The sequence below is a fragment of the Asparagus officinalis genome, chromosome 6, assembly GCF_001876935.1.
Source record: "Asparagus officinalis chromosome 6, Aspof.V1, whole genome shotgun sequence".
Classification (NCBI taxonomy): domain Eukaryota; kingdom Viridiplantae; phylum Streptophyta; class Magnoliopsida; order Asparagales; family Asparagaceae; genus Asparagus; species Asparagus officinalis.
This window is the reverse complement of record NC_033799.1, coordinates 18,634,769-18,645,337: the sequence shown is the minus strand read 5'-3', so window position 1 is coordinate 18,645,337 and position 10,569 is coordinate 18,634,769. Positions and strand designations below refer to the sequence as shown.

At 32.4% G+C, this 10,569-nt stretch overlaps 1 protein-coding gene across 1 annotated transcript in view; it reads left to right on the top strand.

Annotated features, from left to right (window-relative positions):
* Positions 6,368-10,569, top strand: part of LOC109845831 (GTP-binding protein At2g22870-like) — a 10,156-nt gene continuing 5,954 nt past the window's right edge. The window contains exons 1-2 of the mRNA XM_020415096.1: positions 6,368-6,376; positions 8,540-8,821. Coding sequence (XP_020270685.1) covers positions 6,368-6,376; positions 8,540-8,821 — 291 coding nt within the window. The remainder of the gene's footprint in view (positions 6,377-8,539; positions 8,822-10,569) is intronic.

Below are 10,569 nucleotides of genomic sequence, written 5' to 3'. Positions count from 1 at the left end.
GCATTCAGCCACCCAAAATAGGCCCAACTCTGCGTTTTTAGTCTAAAACGCAGAGTTCGGGCCCAGAACGCCATTTTCGACGTTTGACTCGTTCAAACACGAACCGAACAGTTCCAGGAACCGTTTTTCCCCAAGATTTGAGGGATTTCCACCCCACTTAGGAGCGGATTAAGGGGGCAGTTACCACCCTTAATCCTATATAAATACGAGAAACTCAATTGAGTTAAGGGATCAGATTTTGTCTCATCAACGGAGGGAGATTCGGTCAAGAGCGGGCTTGGTTGATCGGAGGCTGGCTTTTTGGATCTGAAGCTTGGCAGCAAAGAAGAGCCTTCATCCTTCGGCTGGGATTTTGGAGATCGGCAATAGAAGCTTCTTCATCCTTGGCTTATAACCGACTTTTGGTTAAATCAACTCTTCCATAGAGTTTCAAACTCGTTCAGAGTTATCAACTCCGTTCAGAGTTATCAACTCGATCAGAGTTTAAAACTTGCTCTACAAGTTCTTCTAAAACTCGTTCTGAGTTATTAACTCGTTAAGAGTTATTTTCAAACTTGCCACGCAAGTTCTCCACAACGTCAAATCGTGAGGAGAAGACCACGTTCCAGTGAAGCAAAACGTCGGATCGTCAACGGAGAGCAAATTCGACGCAAGCAATCGAAGGAGGCATTCCATCGCCACCCTGAAGAACCCAGTTTTAAACAAAGGGGAGAATCCAGATCATTCTCCTCTCTTTTGTAATTGGAATCCAAATTGTAATCGATTTTGAGAGAATACAAATCAAATTTTTTTTTTCATTTCTTTTACTGTAAAATTTTCCACAAACAATTGCTGATCACTTGATTGAGCTACATTGTAGATGATCCGTTCCGTTGAACTTGATCTACAAATTCTAAAACCCCAACACACCAAATTTGGGGTGAACTCATCGTGGTTTGACCCTTCATCCACTCGTATCAATTTTAACGGTTTTGAATGAATAAAGCTTTTCACATGGCTCGACGGAGGATCAAACAATGATGGGTTCACTCCAAACTTGGTATGTTAGGGTTTTAGAATATGTAAATCAAGTTTAATGGAGCGGATCATCCACAATGTAGCTCAATCATGTGATTTTAGGTCGCGTCTTTAGATGATTATCTAAGACGTCACCTTAGGAACACTTTTCCAATGCACCAAATTTAGGGTGAACCCGTCGTGGTTTGACCCTTCATCCACTCGTATCAATTTTAACGGTTTCGAATGAATAGAACTTTTTACATGGCTCAACGAAGGGTCAAACCACGACGGGTTCACCTCAAATTTGGTGTGTTGAGGTTTTAAAATATATAGATCAAGTTTAACGAAGCGGATCATCTATAATATAGCTCAATCAACTGGTCATCAATGACTAAGAAACTTATTGGACGTCCACTTAAGTTGACATAAGTTTTTTTTTCTCTCTCTATATATATCATGAGTAAATATTTTTAATTTATTTCCTTACTAAATTTTGTTCCTCAGTTCCACTTTGATCGTTTTTGCTCACTTTTGTCTTTAAATTTTAGCATTGTGATTATTTATTTTCTTTGATGTTTATTTGAATGAGTTACACCAAGTTTAAATTTTTATGTTGATAATTAAATTGATAGGAAACAAATATAATCTAAAGCCAATTTGAATTTTCACGTGATTTGGGCCGACATAAAACCAAGCTTGAAAGTATAATGTTGTAAAAGTGAAAAACACTTAAAAAAAGTAGTGTTATAAAAGAAAGTTGGATAATTAAAGCTAAAGAGCCAAGATGATAAATTAAAAGTGGGCTAAAATGAAACTAAAGAGAATATGAAGTTTGTTGCTAATTAATTGATAGACTTCAGAAAAAATCATTGACTAAAGATTAATGCTAACTCTAGTATATTTTATATGATAAAAGCATCCACATAACCATATAAAAATATTTAAAAGAGTTCATAAAAATCATTTCTAAAGATTCCTGGTTTTCCACAAAAAATTAATTTATTCTATATAAAATATTCAAAAAATAAAACTTTATTCTTTTTGTTTCATTTTTTATTGAGTTAAGATCAATCCTTCTTCACATTTATCTTTTTCTTGAGCAATTCTAGAGTTGTGTCTTCATCATCTATATTGATTGTGACACCAGGCTAGAGCTGGATTTCTTGTGTAATTATTTTTCCTGAGCTCGTTCATGATTTGTCTTCTTATCTTACTTCACAAAGAAGTTGAATGCATTTTTGATGTTCAATAAAAATTCTAGAAATACATACCTTGATTATTTTTGTGTTTTAATGAGACTACATGTTAATTTCATATATATATAACTTTTTTGTTTCTAATTTATTTTTTTTAAAAAGGTTAGGAGTTATCTCTTTTTTCTCTACAATAAATTTTTTTAGTGTGCATCCAATAAGAGTTTCTGTCGTGTTAAATAATGTTGCTTTTACTCTATCTATGTTATTTTCCACAATGATCTAAACTAAATAACTATATTTTTTATTATCAAATGGCTTAAATTATAATGTTAATATTTAATCTTGATATGTTTATTTCATGAATAAAGGATATTACTCAACATTGGTACTACTTTATTAGTAATTCTATGATATTTATCATTTGGACATTCTTATTAACATCTCTATCCAATATTCTTGTTGTATTCTTTGCAAGCTAGAACCACGGCTCAACTTTATTGTAAATAGTAGTTATCTTTACATTATAGGTCCAATAGCGTGTCTGTATATTGGTAGAGTATTTTTAAGTTAAATTGTGTAAATTTTAGAGTAGGTCTTATAAGATCATACCTCTTTGATATTGTGATTATTGCATACATCAATAGTTTAAAATTATATTGTATTTGTAAAGAGCATTGATGGATATGCTTCTATATTAATAGCTTGTTCTGAATAAGCAATGCGTATTAGCTTTAAAGTGTAATATTTTTTTATTGCGTTATATGTATGTTTGTTTGGTTTATTTATCATTCTTTTATTTCTTTAATAAGTTGTATTTTTGTACTGGTATATATTGTTAACACAATTTACGATAACATGCATATTTTCCCTATAAATTTGAGACATATATAATGTGAATTTTATGTTTAGTGACATTTAATAAAAGTTTTAGTAGTAAAATATGATACCTTCATATTTAAAGATCTTGAAATCTAACAGTGCTATTATGTACTTATCTTTGATCGTGTCTTTAAAAACTAATCCTTTATTAGGTAGTCATATCCCTAAATAAATTTACTTGTAGAGTCATACCATATATTAGAAAAAGAAAAATATCAATTTTAATTTTTTTTTACTTATGCTATTGTAACTAATTATCATCTATATATCTTTTGTCCATTATAGTAATTTCTCTCATCTTATCTGGCTTATTGTATCTCACAACATAGTTGATCAACGACTTCACTTTAGTTTCTATTGTAAGATTATTTATATGTAATTTTATATTAAGTTTATGATTCATTAGTATTTCAAGAATAAAGTAAGAAAATTTATACATACAAACTAAAATTTCTTGTATCTTTCACGATGAATGCTTTTTTAATTGGGAAAAAATTGTTAAACATTTCTTCAAGGGGGAACGCATCAGTGCTCTTTGCTAGATATACCTTTTGTCAATGTCAGTTCCAATGATTCATGAATGTTTTCATATTTTGGGTTTATTTACTTCATTTCTCTATTTAAAAATAAAAAAAGCATGATTTTTTTAAGGATATCTCTGAACTTCCTGATAGCTTTTTCATGCAAAATTCCTTGTATTTTTTTACTCTATAAATATTATTAACATCAGAGATGAATGTTTATACATTATAATCAATTAATGCTAACTTATTATATTATAGTCTTTTGTTAGTTTTATGTAATTTGGTCTTCTATCAATTAATGTTGTTACTAATATTATATGTAGTTCCTTAAATTTATACAGTAATATTAATTTTTAATCTATCATATATTTTTTAAATTTTTATTCCTTAACTGGATAGTTTTAATCTATCGTAATTGTTATTTTTTACCAGCGTCAACTTAGACTACTTTTAGATGCTAAAAATGGATGGTAAACTTTAAATTGAAACTTAAATTTATATATCTTAATGAAATGATATCAAACATTTACTATTTTCTTTGCCAAATTTTAGCCTTTTGTGATTTTAAACTTTTGAGGGTATGTTTTGTAATTTTTTAACTTTAATATTATTTTTTTGAAAATTTTAAATTTTATGTTGGGTGTTTGTAATTTTTATGTTTTATGAGTTGGTGGTAAGTTTTTAAATGTTAAGATGTTTCTTTCAACTTTGAAAAATTAAGTGTGTTTTTTACAATTACTAAAACTTTGAGTTGTTTTTTGATAAATTTAAATTTTCAATGATCTGCTGATAATTTTTAGATTTGATGCCTACCGGTTATAAGTTTTGAAATTTCAGGATTTTTGCGATTTTTAAATTTTGAGGGAGTTTTTGTAGTTTATGTAACTTTGAGGTTATTTATTACAAATTTTAAGTTGAGGGAGTTTTTGTAGTTTATGTAACTTTGAGGTTATTTATTACAAATTTTAAGTTTTTAAGTGCCTAATTGTAATCCCTAAAATCTATCTATAACTTTGAGGTTATTTATTACAAATTTTAAGTTTTTAAGTGCCTAATTGTAATCCCTAAAATCTATCTATATTGTTTGTAAGTTTTGAAGTCATTGCTTTTAGGGTGTTTTTTTTCTAATTTGAAGTTTTGAGGTTGTTTCTATAATTTTAGAAATTTCGAGGGTATAATTGTAATTTTTAAATTCCTCAGGGGCTATTTTTAATTTTTAGATTTCATGTTTGTTGTTTTAAGTTTTGAAAAGTCACGGTGTTTTGAGTAATTTTAAACTTTTAAAGATTTTGTGTAATTTTTGAATTAAATCTTAATCTTATTTTTTTAAATTGCTGAGGTATAGGTAGTTCATGTGGTGTTAATATAGGATATAATTAGTATTTAGACAGAGTAAGATTTAAATAAAAAATTTAAAATAATATTCCCCGTAGTTTGTTAACCTTTTTTTTTAAATTGTTAAGCTATAGATAGTTCATGTGGGATTAGATAAGATATAATTAGAATTACAATAGATTAAAATTTAAATGTAATATTTAAAATAGTGAAGGGTAATATTAACCATAGAAAGATTTTCCTGAACTCGTGCTTTTAAAGGGAGTATGATATATATATATATATATATATATATATATATACTAGTTCTTATGCACGTGCAATGCACGTAGTTAAATATCAAAATTATTTATTTATTTTCTTGCTATAAGATAAGTTAGATTCATCTTGAGTTAATCTTTAAACATGGATTATTATATTTGCCTTAAATTTTATTTACATATTTTTTTAAAATTTTATGAAATAGATTTGCATGTAAAACTAGGATCAATATACTTTTATATACTTGCATACACAATATTATTTTTTTAAATTTGTATATATCAAACTTTATGTAATATATTTGTTTATCAGATCAAATCGTCGATCTCCAATTTGTTTATCTTAGTCATTAAATGTAGTGTTAAGTTTGAAAAAAAATACAATAATGTATTGTTGATGTGTTAATAATATATAACCAAATACTTAATATTAAGATGGTTTGTATAAGCTTAGCACAGTGTACGTACTTTCACAAGACTACAAGACATCTTAATTATTGATAGACTTAAAATAAAAAAATAAATACTAAATATTATTGGTGACTCTAGTATAATTTTATATGACAAAATCATTCACATAAGCATATTAAAAATTTTGCATCAAAATCCCTTCTGAATATTCCTAATTTTACTCAAAAAATTAAGTTCTACTATAAAATATTCAAAAAATATTATCCTTTGTTCCTTCTTTTTTCATATTTAATTGAGCTGAAATTAATCATTCTCCACATTTATCTTTTTCTTGGGTAATTCTACAACAGTGTCTTCATCATCTATATCAATTGTGATATCATGTTGATACATAATAAAGAGCAAATGACAAGACAAGAGTCCAAAAATATATTAGGATATATTTAGATCAATCAAGTTATATTATTACTCATAATGGATATGTATCAGAGACAAAATATGTTGACAATCTTAAACTATAAAACAAATTATATGAGCCCTTTAACAGAACTTTTTTAATGCAAACAACCCTTAAGATTAATTTTAAAAACCTCTTAGGGTCAGGAATAAACAACTAACAAGTTTGTAGTGAAAGCTAGGAGAATACAATACATTCTTAAGAATTATTAATCTTTACTTCATTTATTTAATAACAGAATCTCATTATTAACTAACTACAAGGCCTAGTATATTATTATTTTTATTGGATATTTAAGGCAGACAGATGACCCGGGTGAGTCATCATCACAATGAATGTTATATAATTTAAGTACAAAGAAAAAAAGGAGGATTGATCAATGATGTAGTTGGTGAGGGCTAAACTCCAACAGCTTAATTTGGGTATGTTGATATATTATAGATGAAGATGGAGAAGTGTGGTTTTGAAAACAGTGAGTGTGTGGGGTAATTAATATGGTTTTTGCTTGTGTGGTTTTCTTTATTCATTTTCAAGATATATGTAGTCCTGTGGATATATATAGCTATAGCATTACTATTCTCTTTTGGCTTTGTGGAAGAGTTTGGGTGAAAAAAATAAATTATCTAATCCGGTTAAAGTAGGATCATATAAGTTAAGCCTATGAATGAATTTTTTTTAACCAACACTAATATATAAGTATTACAATTGGTATTGAGATTTAAAATACGTGTGAGATTCTCTTTGATTTTTGTACAAATAGTATCTTTTAAATAATAAAAGTATAGTTAAATTTTATGATCTAAAAAAATCAAATATACAATATAATTAATTACTTTAAAATAATGTGATCTAATCTAATAAGAAGAAAATAGATTAAAGTGATTTAAAAAATTACTATAATTTCATAATTCATAATTTTTAAATAATCTAATCTAATAAGAAGAAAATAACAAAGACACATACTTGTTGAAGGAGATGAAAGTGTTATAAAAATTATTATAATTTCTGATATAAAAAAATTAAACATACGATATAATTAATTGTTTTAAAATAATCTAGTCTAATCTAATAAGAAGAAAATAGATGAAAGTGTTATGAAAATTATTATTATTTCTTAATATGAAAAAAGATTAAATACATAATGTAATTAATTGTTTTAAAATAATCCAATCAATCTAATAAGAAGAAAATAACAAAGGTACATATCTATGGAATGAGATGAAAGTCCTATGAAAATTATTATAATTTCTTGGCTTATATATATTAGCATGTGTCGTTGCATGTGAGAAAATAACAATTGTAAATAGAGTTCTATTTAAATAATAATAGTATAATTAAACTTTAAAACTCATTATGCACTACCGTGAACTACTTGAAGTTTAATCGGTGAGAGATCGACATGTTGTGTCCTTAGATCGCAACCATTTATTTTAATTTTTCTTTTTTATAATTTTGAGAACAACTCTTGTCTCTTTAATTTGTTTGGTGGATTTTTCAAATATCTAATCCATATTATGTACATATATAGATCTGCGATGTTTCTAGGTTCGACCTTTGGGGCAGACATTTTTTGTCTGGTTGATTTGTTTGGTTTTTGCATATACGTACGCCCTTCATCTTGTATACATTTGTAAAGTTAGCATTTAATAATTTTATCCATGATTATATTTTAATTTAAACTATATCCCTATCTTCATACTATGTATATCCAATAAGAATTCATCAATTTATCAACTTATTCTTACTTAATGGATTAGTATATAAATATATATATATATATATATATCCCCTTAAATCAAGCGTATTTGCGAATTATCTTAAACTCTCAGTATTTGTAAAGCTATCTACAAATCATCAACTTAAGGAAAAATAACCCCAAAATAATAAATCATCCATTGATAGGTTAATTTGTAATTGTAGTATAAAAATATTAACAAAACAATCAAATTTTCATATTTGAATATTAGTCCCTTACATCTTTCATATTTTGAAATTAGTTCCTTAAATTGTTGAAATTATTATTAGATCTCTCAAATCTTAAGTTACTTTGAAATTAGTCCCTTCAATCATGGAAATTGCTATTAATTAGGTACCCCATTTCTTAGAGTTACAGGGACTTTGCTGTCATCAATAATCACATAAATGTGATATGGTTAAGAGTTATATGGCCTGTTTGGATGGAGGGTAGAGAGGGGGAAGGGAAGGGAAATTTTATTTTAACATTGTTTGGGAGTTTCATTTTGGAGGGTAGAGGAGAGGAATGCAGAGGAAATTTGGCCCAAATTCTTACACCCCAAATTGGGGTGTAATGGAGGGGAAGGGAAAGAAAGAAAAAATTTCCCCTTCCTTCCCTTTCATTCCCTTCCTTAAGTAAACTCTCAAACACATCATTACTCTTTAGCCCCAAAAGAGGCTACAAAGTGTGCCTCAGCCCCAAAAGCCCACCTTTATACATGTACTCAATGATATTTTATAAAGACTCCCGAAAATACCCTCATCTCTCACCCAGAAAACCTTCCCCTTAATCCTAACGTGATTCGACGGCGAAAATGGAGGGAGCCAACGCCGACATCTCCCATCCAATCACGTGAGCCTACTTCTTCAGACGTCGCCCTCTTCGTCCCGTCGGGGTTCGCACGTGCCGATGTCACCACGGACATGGTCCTCCCCAGCTCCAACATAGTTATCGGCCCCTACGCCGGCGATGCCAAGATCAAGCAGGTCGAGTTCATCAAACTCCATCGCCCTCGCATTTCTCTTGTGATCAGATCCTCCATTGATTCTGCTAGCCTCTCTTCCACCATTGGATCTGCTATTAAAATTAAAACAATTATTATAAAACTAAAAATAAAAAAGTTAGAACACCACGCCTGAATGTGTGCAGTCGTGATTCACTGTCCTAGAAGATAGAGGACCCACCTTTCGCCCTGGCGCAGTCGATCCTCTCCCCCTAGCGATAAAATCCCCCGAAAATGACCGGCCTCTGTACTCGTCGCCCTCGCATTTCTCTTGTGATCAGATCCTCCATTGATTCTGCTAGCCTCTCTTCCACCATTGGATCTGCTATTAAAATTAAAACAATTATTATAAAACTAAAAATAAAAAAGTTAGAACACCACGCCTGAATGTGTGCAGTCGTGATTCACTGTCCTAGAAGATAGAGGACCCACCTTTCGCCCTGGCGCAGTCGATCCTCTCCCCCTGACGATAAAATCCCCCGAAAATGACCGGCCTCTGTACTCGGGCGCGAGTAGAGCCTTTCTAGATATATGAGGTACCCCGCGAGTAGAGCCTTTCTAGATATAGGGGATTTGGCCTGGTGATGGAACGAGTGTAGAACCGTCCCGAACCCGAATCCACCCTCGTCATGCTCAAGAGTCACGGTGTCTCCCCCTTCCGCCGTCCTCCTTTCCACTTCAGCCTGGTCACACTCGCCCAAACGGCAGAGTAGGCCTCCCTCTGATGTCATTCCCCAGGAATAAATAATCAGCACAGTTCTTATGGCTGATCCCCGGAGCCCTCTTCTTCCTCCATTTGTGGTCTACCGCCCCTAAGGTATTGAGGCATATATGGTAGTGGCAGAGCAACTCCCATAGAGTCTCGACCACCAAGGGAGAGCGGTCAGAAAGCTGGTCGATCTCGTCTTGACTCGGGATGTACTCCTCATATGGGAAGTTTCCCAAGGGCAGCCCTGACACGTCGTACATCTCGTGAAGGGTTATGCCAAGTTCACCGTTGGGGGTGAAGAACGTGCCACTGTTCGCGCAATACAGTTCCAAGACACTGTGGAACTGAGGAGCGTTGATTTTCAGACCATGTTGAGTGGCCCGAATGGCCACAAACAACTCTGAGTCCATGAGGTTAGAATTCTCGGCCAAAACATAGTCAGTAATCTTGGACCACCAGGTGCTGCTACCAGGCGCGTAGTAGATCCACCCTGGGGCTCTGAAGTCCTTTGGAGGAAATCTCCCACCAACTTGGAAGAAACGATGACGGAAGGTCTCCGCGATCGCTGTCTTTTCCCCAGCAGGCAACTCGTTAAACGGTAGGCCAGGACGTAGGGCGGTCACACGTTTGCAGGAGCTTTCAACCCCGTACCCGGCCGTGGAGCCCGTAAAGACACCGCAAGTCACCCCGTCCTGAGTTGGGGTCAAATCCCAGTTCATCACTCTTGGGACTGCGAGAGACCGCAACTCGACAATTGAGAACCTTCTCGGCATGCTAGGGAGATAGTAAGGGACCCCATCCACAGCGCGGAGCCACCTGCTCTCCTTGACCAACAGGGCTGAAGGATCGGTCGCGGCATCGCCAAACAAAAACTGAGGCTTTCTAAGCTCTGTTCTCGCCTCGTCTATCAACACCGCGTCAGTGGTCAACTCACGCAGCGTCAGATGGTGCCCGTCGGTAACTCTCTTTGTCAGGCCCTTCAGCTTATCGGCGTCAAACACTGGTACCGGACCCAGGAAAGGGAATCAGGAGGACACCATGGAGCCGGCACCTCTGGCGAG